The 20,385-nt window shown below is 51.2% G+C and overlaps 6 protein-coding genes across 6 annotated transcripts; 5 read left to right on the forward strand and 1 right to left on the reverse strand.

Annotated features, from left to right (window-relative positions):
* Positions 1–49: 49 nt before the first annotated feature.
* Positions 50–1,335, forward strand: STEHIDRAFT_122082 (AhpC-TSA-domain-containing protein). The gene is made up of 5 exons (XM_007304911.1): positions 50–212; positions 394–444; positions 536–633; positions 693–811; positions 900–1,335. The coding sequence occupies exons 1-5, from the start codon at positions 83–85 to the stop codon at positions 1,111–1,113; spliced, it is 612 nt and encodes a 203-aa protein (XP_007304973.1). The 5' UTR covers positions 50–82; the 3' UTR covers positions 1,114–1,335.
* An 879-nt stretch (positions 1,336–2,214) lies between these two features.
* On the forward strand, positions 2,215–4,461 carry STEHIDRAFT_169093 (branched-chain alpha-keto acid dehydrogenase E1-alpha subunit; the record flags this gene model as incomplete). The annotated part of the gene is made up of 12 exons (XM_007304912.1): positions 2,215–2,457; positions 2,553–2,578; positions 2,636–2,714; positions 2,767–2,775; positions 2,839–2,895; positions 2,934–2,938; positions 3,071–3,188; positions 3,269–3,431; positions 3,493–3,531; positions 3,604–3,826; positions 3,904–4,171; positions 4,240–4,461. 12 exons carry the CDS (start codon positions 2,215–2,217, stop codon positions 4,333–4,335), a joined length of 1,326 nt encoding a protein of 441 aa, XP_007304974.1. The 3' UTR covers positions 4,336–4,461.
* Positions 4,462–4,664: 203 nt separating this feature from the next.
* Positions 4,665–9,501, forward strand: STEHIDRAFT_122083 (uncharacterized protein; the record flags this gene model as incomplete). Its single annotated transcript, XM_007304913.1, has 16 exons — positions 4,665–4,783; positions 4,849–4,888; positions 4,968–5,268; positions 5,324–5,754; positions 5,835–6,128; positions 6,187–6,280; positions 6,341–6,476; positions 6,526–6,702; positions 6,755–6,871; positions 6,929–7,042; positions 7,098–7,193; positions 7,254–7,343; positions 7,401–8,393; positions 8,462–8,609; positions 8,676–8,774; positions 8,834–9,501. 16 exons carry the CDS (start codon positions 4,668–4,670, stop codon positions 9,266–9,268), a joined length of 3,681 nt encoding a protein of 1,226 aa, XP_007304975.1. The 3' UTR covers positions 9,269–9,501.
* A 661-nt stretch (positions 9,502–10,162) lies between these two features.
* On the forward strand, positions 10,163–11,139 carry STEHIDRAFT_122084 (uncharacterized protein). The gene is made up of 2 exons (XM_007304914.1): positions 10,163–10,652; positions 10,723–11,139. Exon 1 carries the CDS (start codon positions 10,259–10,261, stop codon positions 10,628–10,630), a length of 372 nt encoding a protein of 123 aa, XP_007304976.1. The 5' UTR covers positions 10,163–10,258; the 3' UTR covers positions 10,631–10,652; positions 10,723–11,139.
* Positions 11,140–11,793: 654 nt separating this feature from the next.
* Positions 11,794–14,145, reverse strand: STEHIDRAFT_122086 (uncharacterized protein). The gene is made up of 5 exons (XM_007304915.1): positions 13,833–14,145; positions 13,160–13,726; positions 13,026–13,110; positions 12,010–12,955; positions 11,794–11,833 (listed from the first exon to the last, which is right to left on the reverse strand). Exons 1-4 carry the CDS (start codon positions 13,991–13,993, stop codon positions 12,584–12,586), a joined length of 1,185 nt encoding a protein of 394 aa, XP_007304977.1. The 5' UTR covers positions 13,994–14,145; the 3' UTR covers positions 11,794–11,833; positions 12,010–12,583.
* A 401-nt stretch (positions 14,146–14,546) lies between these two features.
* STEHIDRAFT_80311 (P-loop containing nucleoside triphosphate hydrolase protein) lies at positions 14,547–19,902 on the forward strand. The gene is made up of 23 exons (XM_007304624.1): positions 14,547–14,907; positions 14,970–15,072; positions 15,129–15,140; positions 15,207–15,312; positions 15,380–15,609; positions 15,694–15,703; positions 15,760–15,799; positions 15,851–16,090; positions 16,176–16,256; positions 16,330–16,473; positions 16,547–17,103; positions 17,197–17,293; positions 17,358–17,515; positions 17,582–17,674; positions 17,749–17,863; positions 17,972–18,091; positions 18,217–18,372; positions 18,440–18,577; positions 18,648–18,763; positions 18,823–18,925; positions 19,004–19,162; positions 19,233–19,436; positions 19,519–19,902. The coding sequence occupies exons 1-23, from the start codon at positions 14,569–14,571 to the stop codon at positions 19,675–19,677; spliced, it is 3,480 nt and encodes a 1,159-aa protein (XP_007304686.1). The 5' UTR covers positions 14,547–14,568; the 3' UTR covers positions 19,678–19,902.
* Positions 19,903–20,385: the final 483 nt, after the last annotated feature.

The following is a 20,385-nucleotide window of genomic DNA, read 5'->3' on the forward strand; positions in this document are numbered from 1 at the left end:
TTGCTCAGCAACTCCTTTTCTCCACCGTATCTTTCCTCTCATTCCATACCACTCGCCTACACCGTTATATTCACGTCTCGCAATGGCTCCCCACTCGCTCATAGGAAAGCCTGCACCTGCTATCAGCCTCCTCAACCAGCACGGTGAAACATTCACATTCACACCAGGCGCGTCAGGCGCGCCAGTCTGTGTGTTCTTCTATCCCAAAGCTGGTGAGTTTTCACTGCCACTGATTTCACCAGTCAGACGCTCGACCGCGGGCGTTCGTCGGTGACCGGTGATCCTTCCCAGGACCGATCAAACTTCGCTTCCTTGTTCGTTACATTGACCGAGAACCTTGAGTCTCTAACGATGACTTCATTTCTGCTTGATTCGCTGGGTCTGTAACCGTAGGGTCCTATGGATGCACACGCCAAGTTTGTCAGTTGAGGGATGCTCTGGTCGGTACGTTATCCTCGCGCTCTCGAATTTACACTCCTATATTCGGTCACGAACAAACCAGATACTGAGAACGTTCTTCTTGCGGTGCATTTAGATCAAGCCGATTTCAAGGATTCCAGGATAGAGCTCATTGGTATCAGCTCGGACTCGGTTGACCAATTGAAGTCATTTGCGGACAAGCAGAAAGTCACAGTGCGTAGCTCTCTTACGGTCTTGTATCCCTCAAAGTTAACCTGGGGTCGGTCGCGTAGTACAACCTCCTCAGCGACAAGGACAAGGCTGTGCATAAAGCTTACGACGTTCCGAAGGGACTTATGGGACTTGTCGATGCTCGTACTACTTACTTCATCGACTCTGAGGGAACCATTCGGTGCGTTGGTAGCTCTGTCTTTTCCGACAGTAACACCTTCCTCTCCGTCTCGAAGTTATTTCTCTGACGTGCGATGATTGTCTCACAGTGATGTCTACGACGCCACCTTGAACTGGAGCTCGCACTTCGACTTTGTCAAGGATTGCCTCGAGAAGTACAGCAAGGGTTCGAAGACCGAGACCGCCGCCCCGACAGAGGCCACGACCGCAGCGGAGCCTGCTCCTACCGCTCAACCCACCGCGGCGGAAGCTCTCGAGGAGGTCCCTCCCGCTGCGGCTGTTCAGGCTCCCGCTGCTCTCTAGATTAACTTCCTTTATCGTTTGGATTTTGTCGTCGATTCGTGTACGAATACGTCTATGATCTAATTGCTGGTCTGTAATAATGAAATCGAGGTTTTTCGACACGACTTAGCATTCCTGTCACGTTAATGATTATGCACGTAGAGGCTTGTCTCGAAGAATGCTTATGTTCTGTTTGTTACAGAATGCCATGAGTACGCTGTGTGGCGCTGTGGCCCAAACTCTCAAACATGCACCACGTGCGTCTCGCTTCATTACCGGATCTTCAGTCTCTTACACGGCCGCCCCATTAACCCTGACAGTCAGAGGTCAAAGTGTCTCGAGATGTTCTCAAGACTGCCCAAAGATAATCTTATGACTTGGCAACCAAGACGTTCCGAGGACGATCAGTCTTAGACCGAAACGGTGAGAACTTCAGGGTCTGCCGTAACGTGCAAAATGAGGATTTCGGCGGAACCCGGCTTTCAGAAGCTCCAAAAATTTGCCATCAGAGCATAACGAACTAGCTTCATACACGGCAAATCCAACGATGTAACCAACTGAGCCAAAGGGCTTTGCAACAGATGCTATGGTACTGGTTGATGTCCTGAGTTCAGAATATTTTGTTCTCGTCATTTCCGTTGCATTACGCACATCCTACCGCGTTTGTTAGCTTTGTAGGGCCAAGCAGTGTATCCGGAACCTTGCCTTAACCACCACTTATTTTTTTTGGCCTCTGGAAAGGCCTTACGCAGAGGGAATCAGTGAGCTCTCCAAGGGAATTGCGACTTGGTGAAGTTTCGCAAGTCGCTTGCGCGAAAGCCGGATACGGGCCGAGCAGGGCATCCCCAGAAAATCTTAGAAGCGGATGACCTCAGACGTTCTCAAGACTGATCTTAGGATTGTCCGAGATCAATCGAAAGATATTCTTACGACCAGTCGTCTTGAGACATTCCTAAGATCACCCCAAGAATATCTTATGACTTGGCAACCAAGAATCCGTCAGACAGTTCGTCTTAACGATTTACTAAGAATTCCCGCTGGCCGTGTACCCCGCACACAGCGTTCAAGCACAAATGTGACCCTTCACCTCGCACCCTTTCATCATTATCACCACCTGCGACAATGTTACGCTCTATCTCTACTCGAATACTTTCACGGCGTTCTCTGACTACTGCGAGAAGATATTCCACTCCGAACGCCTCAAGCGCGTACTCCGAAGCTCGCGGACACCTACCGCATTCTCAGTCACCCATTACCTCGAAGCTCCATTTCTTCAATTCTGTGACGGAGGAGGGAAAGCAGATACCCACGTATAGAGTTCTGGATGGGGTCGGGCAGGTGTTAGAAGGAGCTGAGGTTCCTGAGGTGCGTACACCTCGATGAACCTCGAGTGGCGTCGCACTGGGGGAAAGGATGTAGAGCGTGGGCGCTGACTGAGGGCCGGGTCTTTGACGGTGTAGATTGATAGGGATACGGCTAGAAAGATGTAAGTGTATGTATAAGGAATATGTGAGAAATCTGAGCTGAGATACGCGTCATTAAGATATGAGAACATGGTGTTGCTTCCGATCATGGACAACTTGCTCTACAACATTCAACGTCAAGGCAAGATTTCGTTCTACGTGGGTTTGAATATCTAGTTTCCCTTACTCGAACTTATGAGCGTTTCATTAGATAACTGCTGTAGGTCCACCCGAATCTTTCCTAGGATAACGCTGGTCTCAAGCTGACTGTCTGGGAGGCTAGTACGGAGAAGAGGCAACTATAATTGGTTCTGCGGCAGCTCTGGCTCCGGATGACGAGTGAGTTTTGTCTGTCGTTATATCCTTGTCTGTCGCCTTGTCCTCGCGTGTAAAATGCGAGTCTCTGATCGTGTGGCACCCCCATATTGTACAATTTAGCTGACTTACGTTCATAACAGGGTCCTAGGTACGGAGTGTTCTCCCATATGCTCGTCCATATATTGACCTCACCCTAAAGGCCAATACCGCGAACTTGGTGTCCTATTGTGGCGAGGCTACGGTATTGACGCTGCCATGGCTCAATGCTTTGGCAACCAAGACGACACGTCCAGTAAAGGCAGGCAAATGCCTGTCGTACGTCTTCCATAGCATCTTGAACACAGTTAGTCCGATGTATATTGCCAACTGACTTTCACCTATCTATTTCCTGACAGCATTGGGGTTCTCCGTCGCTTCATTTCCATACGATCTCTTCACCATTGGCCACGCAAATCCCTCAGGCCACCGGTGTGGCGTATGCATTGAAGAGAGATCCATTGAGGAGGGGCAAGAATTGTTCGGCGGTTTATTTCGGGGAGGGCGCAGCTAGTGAAGGAGGAAAGTCGTTTCCCCGAGCTACGCGACAGTGTTCTGGTACTTATGATGGTACTCGACATAGACTTCCACGCTGGGATGCTCTTTGCTTCGACCATTCCAGGTAAGGCTGTTCTCCAATGACTTGAGTAATCGGTATGACTGAAGCATCTTTTATCACCGTGTCGTCGCTCAGCTCCGACACTGTTCATTGCCCGAAACAACGGCTTCGCCATCTCTACACCGTCTACAGAGCAATACTACGGTGACGGTATTGCTGCTAGAGGGCCAGGATACGGTATAGACACGATCAGAGTCGACGGGAACGATGTCCTGGCCGTTTTGAGCGCGACGAAGGAGGCCAGACGGAAATGTGTCGAGGGCGGTAGAGGTGTTCTCTTGGAGGCCATGACTTATCGGTCAGTCGTCCCGCTTCTTTATCCACACTGTATCGAACCTCATACGCATAGACCGGTACCTTATTGTATAACTGCAGTGTCGGTCATCACTCCACTTCCGACGACTCCTTCGCATATCGTCCTCGCCAAGAAGTAGAAGATCGCAAACGCAGCGACAATCCTATCGCTCGCTTCCGTCTCTTCTTGCACTCGCAAGGCTGGTGGTCAGACGCAGAAGAGGAGGAGCTGAAAGAGAGGCTGAAGCAGGACGTTATGAAGGCATTCAAGAAGGCGGAAGCAACGAAGAGATGGCCGCTTAGTGAACTGTTTGAGGATGTGTATGGTGGGGAGCAGCCCTGGAATCTGGTCCGTTCTGACTTATTTGGTTTACGTTGAATGGCTGCTAACGGGTCGTTACTTCTATATCTGTGTAGAAGGAGCAGAAGAAAGAGTTGGATGGTCTGTTGAAGAAGTATGGTGGGATTTGGGAGCCATGGAAGAACGAGCTGAAGAAATTCAAGGACAATTGATCGACGTTAGGCGCTCGCACGGATTTTGCCGCTTTCTCAGAGTTTAGTTGTGAAACCGTTGTATATCGATATTCTGTATATTACTTGTAAAGCTGGATTGGATGTAGATCGTTGTTTGCAGTAAGATGCGTACAGGAGCTTTCTATAGGCCGATGAGGGCTGCAAAGGTTGGGACGAAACACCAAGCGCCACACGTCAGACTCCGTGATAAGCGCGCTTGTTTAGGGCCACACTGTAGACACCAGTATTCGCTGACGTAATAATGCACCTCCTTCTCCTCATCCACCATCGTCGACGGCAGGCGGCCACAACAACCCAAACGCCCTTTTGTCATGCCCTCGACATTCTCCCAGAATGAAAGAGACCAACTTGAAATTCTTCATGGCCAGCCATCAGGATCTGGGAGACAGCCAACCAACCATAGGGATGCGTCTGCGAGTACAAATGGGTGCGTCGCGTCGCGTCTGTCACGAGGAATTACACTTATGTTTTTCTCCGGTTCCGCTTTCATAGTCCCTGGAAGAATAGCCCCACAGTAATACGTGTACCAGGAGTGCGTAGGTCTCTCCATTCTATATCTTGCAGTACAGTCTTCATTGACTCAGGGACCTTGCTAATATTCTAAATAATAGTCGACTCCGAAACCCTCTAGGGCTGATTCCGCGAATCCTTTCTCAGGGGGTAGACTGTCGAGCAAGAACCAACCTCGTAATGGAAGGGGAAAGAACCCGGACACACCGCTGACATTCGCTCGGGCCACAGTTGGCACTTCATCAGGCCAAAAAGCTCAGCAGAACGGCAACCGCAATAGCGACAAGTCCACCACGTCCAAATTATTCTCGAAACCGAAGGACACCTCTGCTTCTACCTCGAAACGCGGCTCTCGAGGGCGCCAACCCGCCCGCCCGCCGTCAGTGGGGTCTCCCAAGCCAGGTACGCCACATGCTTAATGGCTAGTCGAATTATTGCTTATGATATTGGCTCATAGCTCCTGAAACTATTGTGATCACTGACGGAGAGGAAGATACGGGCGAGGTCGTTCGGCGCGATTCTCAAGAGGCCGCTGGAGATAGGTCTGATGACCCTATGGACTTATTTCGCAATGAAACACCACCGCACTCACGCCCAACTAAACGGCCCCCTCCTGCCGACGGGGAGTACACCGTCATAGCTCGCGAGAAACTGAAGAGGCGGAAGATTACTGTTGTCGAGGGCGAACTCGAGGACGACGGGATCGAAGACGGTAGTGACTTCATGGCGTCGCAGCTGCCAGAGCCTCACCCGCGCCCGGACATTCCTCCAAGTGGCCATGTTATGAAAAAGGTCTCTCTTTGGGAAGACCGGGCCTCGTCCTCCTCCAATCCACGGCACACAAATCCTACGACTGTTCGGGAGAAGATGAAGCCACGGGCAATTAAGGTAGATCGTCACTTCTCCAATACATATCTTCTCATCTTATGATGAGCTGTCGTGATTTCTGACCCTCACGTATCAAACAGACACTTAAATTTGAATCTCGCAAGGAGCTTGCCAATTCTTCGAAGACCAACTCGATACCACAACCTATTGCCTCGTCTTCCAAGTCATCTTCGTTCGAGGACGCGACGTATGAGTTCCCTCTTGAGAAGTGTGCCATTGGGCTGTTCATGCAGGAACAGATCGATTACGATTCACTCCAATTGTCGTGGAATCCCATCAAGCTGGAAATCAAGATAATTTGTAAACCCGAACATCGACTAAAAGCTCCACTCCTCCAGTTTACAGTCTCAAAGACCTCAATCTCGACCATCACGGTGAGCTCAGCTTAACTTTTAATGTAATGTCTTCTCGCCGACCGAGCTTCTCCTGCAGGTGAGCGAACTAGATAACCCATGCTACATTATGCAATTTACGGCCATCCGGGGCTTTTCCGCGAGCGGTGTACTCGCCTCAAACTTGAAAGACAGTACGAAATTTCACAGCTAGCGGGATGATTTTTGATCTGATTTTTGATTTTTTGTCTCAGTGTCTTCACGGGCGGATGGAATGATCTCATTAAAGTTTGACACGCGAAGTCCAGAGTGGGAGGCCGGTCGAGATCGCATGCAGTTGTTTTGCCGCACTCTGAAAAAGTTGATCAAAAACCCGTTGGAAACGATCAGGTTGGGCTCCTTTTCTTCTCATCATTACCTTGTTTTAACGGGAATTTAGGGGCCATGCAGCAGTGGACGTGTGGGAAGGCGTTCTGCAAGCGGCCCACTACGCCAATGCACTAGCGGCTAGTCGACGACGGGCTTCAAGCCGGCTGGAAGAAACCGCTGATGTCTTTGAAAGTGCTCGCCCTCCATCACCACAGCCTCGTGCCGGCCCAAGACCACGACCCGTATCGTACGTAACACACACTTTCAACATCCTCGCAGAGAGCTCATTAGCCGTACAGCAAAGGTGTTTTAGGTCAGCCAGCACAGAGACGACGTTCAAACCGCCTTTCGAACACACAAGAAACAAAGGCGTCTACTCCAGATCCTCCTGCGCCTGTACCTAATGCAGATGAAGTGTATGTGCACGTTACCCCGTCGGCGCTGATCACGCTAATGATCCAGATTATCCGCAGGATACTCGTATATCCTCCACAAGGTACAGGCGCTGTCAATATCACGAACGGAGATGTGGCCCGTCTTAACCCGGGCGAGTTCCTCAACGATACTCTCATAGAATTTGGTCTCAAGTGAGTCTTCACTTCTACGGGAATATCATCTTTGCTTCGCTCACACATGTATCAGACTATGGCTAGCTGAGTTGAACGATACCAAGCCCGAGTTAGCCAGCCAAATACACCTTTTCAGCTCTTTCTTCTACAAGAAACTGTCCACGAAGATGTAGGTTATCCCGATCGCAAATTTTCACGCCGCCTACACCGTATTGACAGGTCTCACCAGCCCCGAAGACGGATTTAATAGCGTTCGTAAATGGACCAATAAGTTCGATATCTTCGAGAAGAAATATGTTATTGTGCCCATTAATGAGCAGTACGACCACGTCTACTTTTCTTCTCGTCTCTTACTGACACTTTCGCGTTATGCCAGTCTTCATTGGTATCTTGCTATCATTTGCAACCCCGCCTACGTCCTCAACCCCCCACCTCCGAAGGCGCCCAAACCAACTCCCAACACACGATCCCAACGTCGCTCTGGTGCCGGTATTGGGTTCAACTCCGCACATCCTGAATCCGTGTCCGCGCCGCCCCTCCTTTCTGGTGCATCCTCACCAGCACTTCCGTCACCACAAACGACAAGTAGTACCTCATTACCACCTGTATCGGACCTCATGTCCACTTCCGCGCCCGTGCATCGTAGGCTGTCGTCTGCCAGTTCTATGCGTTCGACATCTGTTGTCCCCGATTCCGTAGGGGGAGACGATGAGAGACACGACGAGGAGACACCCGACGAGGAGGAATGCGACGAGGATCAAGTACGTGACATCGTAATGGGCGAGCCGGAACGGTCGCCTGGACGAAGACAATCGACGGTGGAGATGGACGATGCGATGGAGAGGATGTCGCAAGATTGTAGCACGAAGATGAAGATTGATGATGATGACGATCAAGCGAACAGTCGAGCCCCTTCGGCATTTTCTGAAGAAGTGCCTCTCCTGCAATATCCAGAGAGCGATGGACCTGACATGGATCAACCTCAACCTCAACCTCCACCGAATGAACAAGGACACGATGTGGACATCGAAGAGGTGTTCCCGGAGCGAGGAGATTCTCTGCTGAAAGAAGTCTCGGAGGGATCGATCAAGGCTGACTCCGATATTGAGGAGGTGGAACCGGATGAGCGCAAGGGTAAAGGTGAGGGTAAAGAGGCAATGACGAAATTGACCAATGGCGTTCCGGTCACCACTTTCTACGGCACGCAATCGTCGAACAAGGGAAAGCGCAAGCGACCATCGACACCATTTCGACAAACTGAGGACGCGCCTGTCGAGGTCGTTGATGACGATGAGGGTGTTCATCGGGACAACGTCGTTGAGGTTACGGACGGGGAAGAGGTGATTGCAGAGGAGGATACCCACCCTACGTATGTTATAATTATGCGAACCGTTTCATCGTTCACATCTTTATCATAATTGGCCTTGCGTGTCGTAGGACTCAGATCTATACCTTCGATTCTCTGTCTTCCAAGCATCCACAGGCTATCAAGAGGCTGAGCAGGTATCTGCAGATGGAAGCTGTTGACAAGAAGAAGGTCGCCGATGAGGCGTCCACGACGCCGCCGGTGGGGAAGCAAGCTCATGTAAGTTCTCTCGCTGGTTCAGCATTCACTCCTCGCGACATTTTTATCGACTTGAATCCTGCATAGGTCCCTCACCAACCAAATTATTGCGATTGTGGCGTCTACCTGCTTTACTTTGCGCAACAATTCATGCAGAACCCTGAGCTCTCACAGAAGATCATCGCTGTATGGGATCCCCTCTCTTATACTCTTTCATATACTCATATATCTCTCCCTATGCGCAGGAACAACCAACGCCCAAAACCAGACGAGTCAAAAAACCACCGCATCCTCACTGGGGCGGGGCATCTGTCGGCAAATTCAGAGAAGAGCTGGTTCTTCGGATACGATCTCTGTCGGAACCATGGCTCGCGCAGAAGGAGATGGCGAAGTTGGAAGGTAGTGGTAAAGAGAAAGATGATGGTGACGGTTCGGACTCAGATGTTATGGAGGTGGAGGTTGTAGAGCCTGATCCTCAGCAAGCGCCAATTTCGAAAGTGGGGAAGGGGACGGGCAAGGGGAAGAAAGCGGACACAGGTGAAGGGACGAGCACAGGTGTTGTTTCAGGGGACAGGAAAGTGTCTGGGAAGCAGATAACAGCCGCGTCAGGTGCTGACACTACCGAAGGCAAAGCAGAAAGGTTGCGCGGAGGATTGTCAGCTGCTGATGACACAGTTTAGCTTCGCAGTTGCGGGAGTAACATTGTCGTAAGCTTTTTTGGGGTATCTTATTCCTTCCAGGTTTTGCTTCATCAGGTCTTCGTATTTCGTGTTTATCTCTCTTTGCTGTTGTCGTGCTTTCGCAATACACCCATACTATATTATAGCTATCCCTCAATTGCATCTCGGTCTGTATTCCACCAGCCATGCTTCCGGGCGTCACTGTATTCTCTATTACTTGCTACTCCGCCGATGGCTTACAGATGCAGATGTGGTAGAGCCATATTATCTCTTGCGGTCGTCTGTACAATGAAAACTGGAACGTATGTAGCCGTATTCGCCTCGTCACAGTATGTCGTGGTATCAGCGCTACACTAGGATCAGCCTCAGGCTGTAGACTGGTGGAATGGAATCTTCATTTGTAGACTACGAGCTGCATCGGCGTCCGTCAAGGCGAAGTTATCGTCAGAAGAGCTGTCCTAGTCTGGGCGTGTGTATCATCGGCCGCCGAGCTAGAAACGCGAACCACTCGTGATGGTGACGGTCGCTTTGCCTAACTCCTCCTGGCTAAAGGCCGCAGAGTTGTATAGACCAAGGTCGCATGATGAATTGCTGGCTGAATACGCTGCCAGGCTATTCTAAACAGAGAGGCAAAGATCAGCGAAGATGCCATAATTTCCGAATACATGAAGATCCAAGGTCTTTTGTGACTGGGTGTAGCCGTGTATGGATATTGTTCTCAGGCTGGAGCGATGATCACAAACCGTTCGAGACCCCTGCTCGTCCGTGTAGGACGGTGAGTAAGAGAAGAACTGATGAGATGAGCATACATATCGGAAGAAACTCCGGGATCGAGCAAGCTGAGAGTATAAAGAACTTCTGCACGTCGAGCTATCGTCCCATCACCCCATCTAAACAACCTCGAGCAAAACTCACACACTACTATCAATCCCTCTAGACTTATACCTTCCAACTACTCTTCCTCTATCTCCACCAAACACGCCATTAAACATGGCCCCCACTCTCCTCTTTACTGGTCTCCCCTGGAACCACCCCCGCGTCCCCCGAGTCGACCGCGGCAACAACGAGCAGATTCGTGTCGGTTTGGAGAAAGCTGAGAAAGACCTCTTAGCGTCGGGTTATGACTCCACCGTTTTCTTCCATGCCTTCGAGGACGGTGTCACCGCTTGGAGAGATATCCTCCAGAGCAAAAAGTGGGATGGGGTCATTATCGGGTTTGGGGTGAAGGGAAACCCGGAGCTGAATGAGTTTTTCGAGGGGTTGGTCAATGCGGTTAGAGAGTGGGCGCCTCAGGCGAAGATCGGTTTCAATACGTCGCCAGATTCGACGGTGGCGGCGGCCAGGAGGATCTGTCCCATCTGAGGATCCGATGGTGTTATTTTCAGTGAGTCTGGTCATTTCTTGTTGGATGATGAAAACGTCGAAGTCACGCATAAGCTGATTATGATGGACAGCCATGCAGACGTGCATTTGGAGGAGTGAGAGTCGTGTGTGCAGGGTGTGGGGAGCACGATCGGTTGGGCAGTCGGGAAGAGACGGTAGACAAATAGAAAGGCGGAATTCCGCACTGTGATCCTCAAGCTCAAGGGCCGGTCGGTCAAGTAGCGAAATCGCAGAATGTGGCGCGGTATGAGGTGGTGCGTGGATGCGTGCGGACGGCTGTGTTCCCCTCGAGCGCGCTATTGGAGGCTGCAAAGAGTCTTGGACTTACCTTGTATGACATCCCTTGGCTATAACGACTCGAAACCCACTGGTAATCTGAGAGTTGGGAATGGATGTCGAAGTTAAGGCGAGCATCCGATGGTCAAACCCAAGGAAGACAGGCCCGATGTTCTGGACCCATATTCTACAGAGCATTGGACGTGTTGTCGTCTTCGACCTCATTGAATCTGCCTGCCGCAGAGAAAGTATGGATGTAGCGTTACAAATATCATTGGCTCTGCACAGAGTAGCCGGGTCCTTAGAACTGTGCGCCCGAGAAGCTATCAAGTCAACGACGCCGAAGGGAAGAGTGTCGAGCGGGAGAACTCGGGATGGAGAGGCAGTAGCGAAAGTTCACAGCTGTGAATCACTATCAGGAGGGGCCGGCTGGACCTGAGCCAGTCGACATGCCAGTTATGACTTTTATTCTACCACTTTATCGCCGCCATGGTAAGTTTCAGGCCGTAAGAGGATGAACGAGCTTCAGAAGATCTCACAGTGTTTTAGAACCGAACCAATTAAAGTATCTCATCATACTCATCCACATTTTTTGTGCTCCAGCCTGAGAGTCGGAGATATTGGCCTCGGCATCGGCCGGTGAATTCTACTTGTCCTTATTTGCAATGTTCCGGCTCCCTTCGCAAATATTCCAGGACCCCACGACGAGATTCAACCAAAGCCCAATTCCGACCAATATAAAGAAATTCAAGTACTAAGTACACAAGGTCATCAACCAAGCAATCGGACAAGCAAACGAACCCTTCGATCTGAAATCAAGCAGGCAACATGTATAACCGTATAACGCGTGTAACAGTGCGCGCGAGGGGCAGGAAGGGTATGTATGCGGTGGCATGTACAATGAGTCCTTACTCGACTGTTCCTAGTCACCACATTCGAACCCCGAACCCTGTCCTTGTCCTTGTCCTACTCCCACTCTAAACCCCCCCCCCCCCCCCCACCTGCCTGCCTTGCCCGTCGCGTCGCACTGTACATAGTCTGCCCTCACGTACTTGTGTCCTCGTTTGCTCGTCGTGACCGTCACAGAGCATGTGTGGGGAACTCGGATACTTAGGCAATAAGTACTAGTACGTCGATGTCCTGGTTGGCTAGTGGGTGTCCACGGGTATATCCTGAGAACTGGAATATCCTAACGAGTCGAAGATCCGGTCCAGCGTCCACCCCCTCATGTGTGACGCGTGGAGCAGGGAAGGGGCATTAATAAAGACCAGCCTTTTAAATAATAACGGCTGGTCGTTCTCGTAAAATGAGTACCGCGGGAGAGATGAACGACGAAATAAATGACCAAGGAAAAAAAGAGGGATCCGCGGGACGATGGAAGATAATAGTGCAAGCAGAGGAACAGCAAAGAGGAGCAACACACACGGAGATCAAGCAAGGCAAATGGGGTATAATTGTGTGTTGATGTGTAGCGATCGTCGTGTAGGATGAGGGTGTGGTAGGATGGGAGGGGCGATGATCTATGGGCGCAAGAAGCGGAGATATCACGCAGGAGGGAAAGGAACGAGTGGACAGGATATCAGGACAGTCCAAGCGCTGCCGGCTCGGAAAGCCGAGTTCCCAGGGAATAAGATCCAGGCATGGGTAGTCTGGGCCCTAATACGAAGTACGGTTCTGATGATGCCTCCGATGTCTTGATGCCGCTGCGGGATTCACCGCTCTCTTCTCCGCCACCTCTACGTCCAAGTCCACGTCCGTCTCTATATCTCGCTTTGCCGACTTCAGGCCTGGGTGATCGATATGCACGATATTGAACGTGGTGCCAGTCGGTACAGGCTCGGGGAAAGCGTCTCGTCGAGCGACAGTGTTCGTTGGCGATACATGATGAGATGACGACGTCGCAGCGGCTGTTGACGTAGGCGAGTAGGTCGACGCCTGGTTGGCACTGCCGCCGACCGCGGTGGGGTCCGAAGAGCCTTTGGAGTTGTGGGCGACATACCAGCCGAGGCCAATACCAAGACCGACAGCCTACATGGAGCATCATCAGCCATGCTGTAAACAACTGCAAGCAGAGCAAAACAAAACAAGAGAGACTTACAGCGAGAAGGACAAGGCCGACCAACCAGATACAACGAGACATACGATTAGTCCCATTCTGTGTTGACCGAAGCCATTGGCTAGCACTGAAGGGGTTAGCAGTCGATGCAGTGCTCAGAAAATCGACCTACATACCTCTGTTTGTACGGCTTTGACTTCTCCTCCTTCGCGATCATACTGAACCTCCTCCAGAAATCATCGCCCTTCTCGCCGCGACGGGGAAGAAGCCTTTCCTCTGAGTTACTCCTCATGATCGGTTCCCTGCCGAACGTGACGTCGCGTTGAGACGTAGGTTTCACGGGACGAGCAAAGGCGGGAGTGATCGGAGTCATTGTCGGTGGGAGAGGGTGGGGAGTGCTGGGAACCGAAATCGGAGCAGGCGGAGGAATGGTCGTGAGTAAGGCGGGAGGACGGCCACCGGCAGCTGCGAGAGCTGCGGGAAGCTGGGCCATTTGACGACCTTCGGGGGCAGCGGCAGGAGCAGGAACTGGGATCTCGAACGGATTCTTTGATGCAACATATCCGGGACGAGGTGCGGGTAAAGGTTCAGGTATTCCGCGACCAGTGGCAGCCGCGAGGGCGGCATGCTTGTTGTCGTTGGCATAGGCATCTTCGTCGTCATCGTCCATGTCGCCACTCATCATTCCCATACCGAGCGCACCGGCACCGGAGTGGCGATTGCCTTCGAGGTAGTTGTCGTAGCTGTTGTGGTCGATGCATCGCGCATCAGCAAGTCAATCATTCGGACGCAATAAGCTCGGCGGAGCAAGTCGGCGCTGCGGTGCGAAGATTTGTGAGCTGCACTCACTGATTGTAGGCCGAAGAACGAGCGTTGGGGTCCTGGGGTTTTGGCATACCCATCCTGGGCTGCTGGTAAGGATTGGGTGCAAACATTGAATCCGGTTCGTCAGTCGCGTACGGCGGTCTGCCTGCGAGAGGAGGATTGCGGTATTGGATAGGCTGGGCCATGTGTGAGAGCGAAATCGAAATGAATGAAGGTAAAAGTGAATGGATGCCTCAGCTCAGGCGAAGAATGTGGATAAGAAAGAGCACAAATAAAGTGCTCCTGGGTAGTGGGCGAAAAGGGAGGGGAGAGGAAGGGGGATGGTGGACGTTGTGATCAAGAAGGGGATTGTTTCTAATTGGTAGCTACCACCTTCGAACCTCGTGTCGGCTAATCGGTTGCCTTACCAGGCTCTAGCCTCTGTCCCACTGCGCAACCCCTTGCAATTTCCCCTCACTTTATAAAAATATGCACTACACAGAGGGCGCTCGGACAGTGATTTTCGTACAGCTTTCGTGATTTTCTATCAGATATTGGGAGCACTAGAATGATTACTGCACGGATGCCGTCAGCCAATGACCAGTCAACACCGATTACGGCATCGCGCGCATTTTCAGGGCTTTTTCTATTTTTGGATCAAAGCTCCCACGCTGCGGGCTCGTGCATTTGGGACTCGCGACGCGACGCGTCTTGTCTCCTTCCATCACTTCCTTCGTCCTGCACCCTCGAAACATATCGCCTCTTCTTATACTCCACAACGATGGCCAAACGCCGATCGAATGCTATAGAGAGCGATGGCGAAGCAGAGCAACAGGAGGCCCAGGCTGGGTCTTCCAAGCGCGCCAGATTTAACGAGCAGGCTAACGAGCGCATCACTTATGCTGCCCCAGCTGGTGAGAGCTCGAAATCGAAGAAAAAACGCGCGAAAAAGGGTGGGGATGCAGATGGGATAGACGACGAAGACGCCGAACCAGTCACCTTGGACGACCTTCATGAGTCTCAGCAAGCTGAGGATGATTTGACCACTACCGACCGTTTCGAGCAGGAGCATGAGGAGGCTATCCGTCAATCCATCCGCAACAGGGAGCATCTTAGCGGCGTAAGTAGCTCTAACATACTTTTCTTATTCTTATTGCTAATCTGACGCACTGGGACCTATAGGGCATAGCCCAGTTTGGAATTATCGAGTCCGTCGAGATGCACCAGTTCATGTGCCATAAGTTCCTCTCCTTCAAGTTCGGTCCTCAGATCAACTTCATTATCGGTCAGCCCGTCTCTCGGCATTTCTTGCGCATACACTCACCGAACTTCTTCTTTCAGGACATAATGGAAGTCAGTGACCTCCTATCTTCGCCCCGATTGCTCGTGCAATCTTTTGTTCTAACATATTTTCCGCAGGTGGGAAGAGCGCTTGTCTTTCGGCCATCACTGTAGCGTTGGGTGGTAAATCGTCCTCCACTGGACGCGCTAATGGCCTCAAATCCTTTATCCGTGAGGGACAATCGTACGTGAAGCTCGTTATAGGCGACAAAGAAGAATAATATTCAGTTCTGACCATCCTTACTCTACAGCGTCTCCGAAGTGACCCTTGTCCTGAAGAATCAGGGAGATGAAGCTTATAACCACGACATATACGGTGATAGTATCGTTATCACTCGTCGCTTCACCAAGGACGGAGGGTCGTCCTACAAGATCAAGAGCAGGGACGGTCGCGTCATTTCCACGAAACGGGACGAGCTGTCCAAGATATGCGACCATATGAACATTCAAGTGGACAATCCGATGAACATCTTGACGCAAGGTGAGGCATATTCTCATTTACAGAATAATGACGACCGTCTATTTTGTATGCATGATACTTACCGGTTTTTATGGTGACTTTTAGATGCTGCTAGGTACAGTATCTCATATACTACACTTGTTCAAGGTCATATATTGACTGGAAACACAGGCAGTTCCTCAGCGCGTCCTCTCCAAACGACAAGTACAAGGTAAATAAAAATATTGTCTTCATGATTCCTTTACTTACATCCCCACCTAAGTTCTTCCTCCGCGGCACGCAACTCTCCCAACTCAGCGAAGAATACGAGCTCATCATGGAGAACATCTCGTCCATGTCCAAAGTGCTCACAGCCAAGAAAGAAGCCCTCCCAGATCTGGAGGAACGATTCACGGAGGCGACGGCCAGGTTCGACGAGGCGAGCAAAGCGCGTGAGCAGAAGCAGAGGGCGGACGATCTGAAGAAGGAGCTAGCTTGGGCGCATGTCGCTACGAAAGAGGAGGTTTGTGTTTCTCGCTACTTTTTTTGCGATGAGTCTAGCGGAGTATTGATCGTGTCGGTGGTTTGTTTGGCCTTTTAATCTTTAGGAACTCCGTCAGAGGGTGTCAGAGCATACGAGGTTGGAGGCCAGACTTCCTAGGGTTGAAACAGCCCTTGCGAACGCGGAGGTGAGTACTCTAATCCCAATACTCCGTTCATCATGATCACCGGAACTGACGCGTACGCGCATATTTTCTGTAGCAAAAACTTCAAGAGACAACTGAGACCGTAAGGGTCAAAGAGGAAATCCACGCTGGCCTTGGTAATGTCACACATCTCCACGACAGGAAAGCCGAGATCGGAGTACAGATCCGCGAGAAGACCAAGAAGCTCTCAGAGAATGTGGTACGTACCCACCTTCAATTCACATTCACCCCCCAGCGTACAGCGTCACGTTCTCTGATATATCGCACAACAGAACGACCAGAAGAACCTACAAGGCGACCACCGCAGGGTCAAACGCCAGATCGAAGAGCTCACCCACAGGATCGAGACCGAGAACCAGAAGAACGCCGCGAACTCACAAGCCAAACAAGACGACATTCAGACCCGGCTCAACGCCGCGAAGGACGAATATCGTCTTGCTGAATCCCGCCTCCGGGATCTCGAAACCCAGGGCAAAGATCTCGAAGCCACCGTCAATCAGCTGCGCGCTGTCCCTCAGCAGACTGCGTACGAGATCAACCAGGCTAAGAGCCGCTTGGACGAGTGCCAGCAGCAAATTCAGAGGTGTATGGAGCAGCAGAAGAATGCGTTGGCGCCATACGGAAAGGATATCAATAGGGTCTTGCAGGAGGTGGAAAGGCAGAGTTGGCACGGCGAGGTGGTTGGCCCTCTGGGCAAATACGTTACTGTGAAGGATATGAAGTGGGCGCCGTTGTTGAGGACCCAGATCGGGGGGATGATGAGCAGCTTTGCGTTGACGGATGGAAGGGATCGGCCACAGTTGAGCGCGCTGTTGAAGAAGTATGGAAAGTAAGTAAATTTCGTTTATGGTACTGTTTGCTGACGACAGTGTTATGGCTTTGAGCGCTTTGGCTGACTGCATTTGTTCGTCCGCTACGTTAGCCCTCAGATCAGCATTATTGTCGCGAAACGCGACCTGTTTGATTACAGTGCAGGCGAGCCTCCCGCTCAGTACACCACGATCCTTCGTGCCATCGACGTATGCATCCATTTTTCGCACGCGTTAGCACATTCTGATTGTTTATGTTCGCTACGCGTCCTAGGTGGCGGACCCCTACGTCCTCCGGCTCATGATCAACTCGAGCCGTATAGAGAAGATCATCCTCGCCGACACGCGTAAGATTGCCGACGACATTCTGAGTCAGATCCACGGAGGCGGAATGGCCTTCACGAACGATTTCTACAGGGTTAACCGTGCCCAGTACGCCTTCCTTTAGTATCCTGTTGCTGACTTCGTTCTTTTCACTGACAATCATCTCGATCACAGTGATGGAGGAGGGTCTACTCCTTTCAACCCCCCGAGTATGAGGGACCCAAGGAATCTGTTGTGGACGGGCAAGGATCCGGCTGCTCAGCTTCAGTAAGTCGTCCACCGTTTTCGTCTTTTAAACCCCTGTCTGCCCACCAACTAACACCTTTTCCTGTGCCCTTCAGCGATTGGCGGCGCAAATACCAAGAGACCCAGGAGGAGATCCAACGTTTGGACATCAAATATGGTCAAGATGACCAGGATTTCCGGGATGCGCAGAGGCGGTTGAACGATTTGAGGGTGCGTCAAATCTCTCTGGGATCGTCGCTGGAAGATTCAGTCTTACTGACGACGTTGCTATTCCTTTCTGCTGATCTTGTGGCTCGATGCGCCATGTTGCGATAACAGACTCAAGCGAAGAAAGCGTACCGCATCAAAGACGAAGCGAGGAACAGGCGGGACGGACTGCAGGTTGAGCTCAACGACTGCATGCCTGCTGAGAATGCTGGGCTTGAGGAGGCAAGACGCGTACGTCGTCATATATCTTATTATGCCCTGCGAGAAACTCATTGTTTGATCCTTATATCTCCACCTTACGATCACCGCGGTCGATCTTTTTGTTTTCTATGGTGACTACCGAATGACTCCTACAGGACATGGAAAAAGAGATCGAGGTCATTCTCGATCAGTTCCGAGTCTTGGCCGAGCAGAAAGAGCAGATCGACAATGAGCTCAAGCCTCTGAACGCCGAGACAAGAGCGCTTAGAGACCAGATCAGCGCATTTGATGGGCGTGCACAGGAGGCCAATGTATGTGTTCATCCATCTCCGGCCTTTCCACCTAAGAGTTTGCTGATCCTTCTTGGCTTTCATCCAGAACGCGGTCATGGCCGCAGTCGAGGACCGTGTGCAGGCACAGGCCAATCAGAAGCATTGGATCGGGAAGCTGAAGGAGGAAAACGACAAGGTAGAGGCAGCACTAGGGCGGGTGAAATTGGTGCAGCAAGAGTTTGAGGTCAGTCTGGGCCTCGTAAGCAATTAGCTAGCGCCATGCCGTGTTGACTGACTGTCTCTTCCTATCACAGAACTGGACGGAGAAAGCAGAGCAGTTCTGTGCGCGGGTGGAGAACCCACGCTCGGTGACTGAAGTTGAGAGGGATTTGAACGCAGTGCAGAAGGCGTTGAAGGAGAGGGAGAAGAAGTAAGACCATTCCGTCATCATGCTCATTGTGATTGGTCTGACGAACTCTTTCCTTTCAGACACGGAGCCTCGGTCGAAGAGATGACCATCGAAGTCAACAGGACTCATGCTGCTTGGGAGAGTGCGAAGAAGGAGTATAATCAAGTCGTTCGGTTGAACAGCGTTCGTTGCTTTCCCCCGCGTCGATCTCAGGATACATTTCTCTGCTCAGCGCTGATGGCATCTACCTTGAACGTACAGGCTTTGAAGACGTCTTTGAAGATTCGTCTGAACAAATGGTACGACTTCCGGCGCCACATCGCTTTCAGGTGCAAAGTCGTGTTCCAGTTCCATCTTTCCAACCGTGGTTACTACGGCAAAGTCATGTTCAACCACACCGATCAGACGCTCCAACTCAAGGTAAGCATTCTTGTCCCGTGTCTCTGGTCGCGACTCGCCCAGGCGCTATGCTGATATGTCCTGTTCCAAGGTTCGAACTGAAGAACAGCATATCGGTACGCAGCAAGGCAACCGTGACAAGGATCCTCGTTCGCTCAGCGGTGGCGAAAAATCCTTCGCCACGATATGTCTCTTGTTGGCGATGTGGGAGTCTATCGGCAGTCCGATCCGTTGCTTGGACGAGTTCGACGTGTTCATGGACGCTGTGAACAGGCGTATCAGTATGAAGATGATGGTACGTCTTCGTTCCTATTATCTCTCTCCTCGTGGCTATGTTCCAGTCATTTGTGGAGTCTGACGGTGAACTTGCGTTGCAGATCGATACGGCCAACTCGTCCGAGGGTAAACAGTACATCCTCATCACGCCCCAGAACATGCAGAACATCCACGTCGGACCGTCCGTTCGGGTGCTTCGTATGGAGGACCCTGAGCGTGGGCAGGGTACTTTGGCGTATGGTCAAAGCGCTCACAATTAATCCCAGTGTCCTTCAAGCTGTCATCTTGGTTCCGTTTCCTACGACTCTTCTCTGCGGTCTCGCTATTCTTTATTTCTGACATGCTAGTAGAAATGTGCTAACATAAACTAGACCTCTTTACTGCTCAATGCTTCTGAATCCTTCCGCATACTTATATGTATTATTCTCCTTCCCCTTCCTGCGTATCTTCGTAGAATCTCAATGCTGGTGATCAGTGACTGTAACCCTCCGTCATATCTGCATACTTGCCTACGAGGTGAGTGACGGCGGTCGTCCCTCTTCACCATGGATATGTGTCCCACATAATCAAGGCTCGTACCTGTGAGTAACCAAGGTGGCGAACACGAATGGCTTCTCTCGCCATCCTATCGCCGATATTCTATCTTTCCAAGTAAACGTCTTGAGTAGGTACTTCGAAGTCCACGCAAAGATCTGCTGCACGGGATGAGCGACGGCGAACACGCGTCAAACCCTAGTATTCGAACAGCAAGAGGCCTGCTTCGGCTCCAGGTTGCCCGCTTATCGTCGCTAATACGATCGCTCGCCTTGGAGTTGAATAGCAATGTCTACTATGGTCTTGTCCAAAAACATGGGTTACTTATTACTCGGGCCACAACAGGAGGGGCCCTATACGCCACCCACTGACCGTTGCGTGGGAGCCTTCCGATATCGTCCGGACCGGACTGTTCCAGTCAAGTTGTCGACGTT

This window comes from Stereum hirsutum, assembly GCF_000264905.1.
Source record: "Stereum hirsutum FP-91666 SS1 unplaced genomic scaffold STEHIscaffold_8, whole genome shotgun sequence".
Taxonomy (NCBI): Eukaryota; Fungi; Basidiomycota; class Agaricomycetes; order Russulales; family Stereaceae; genus Stereum; species Stereum hirsutum.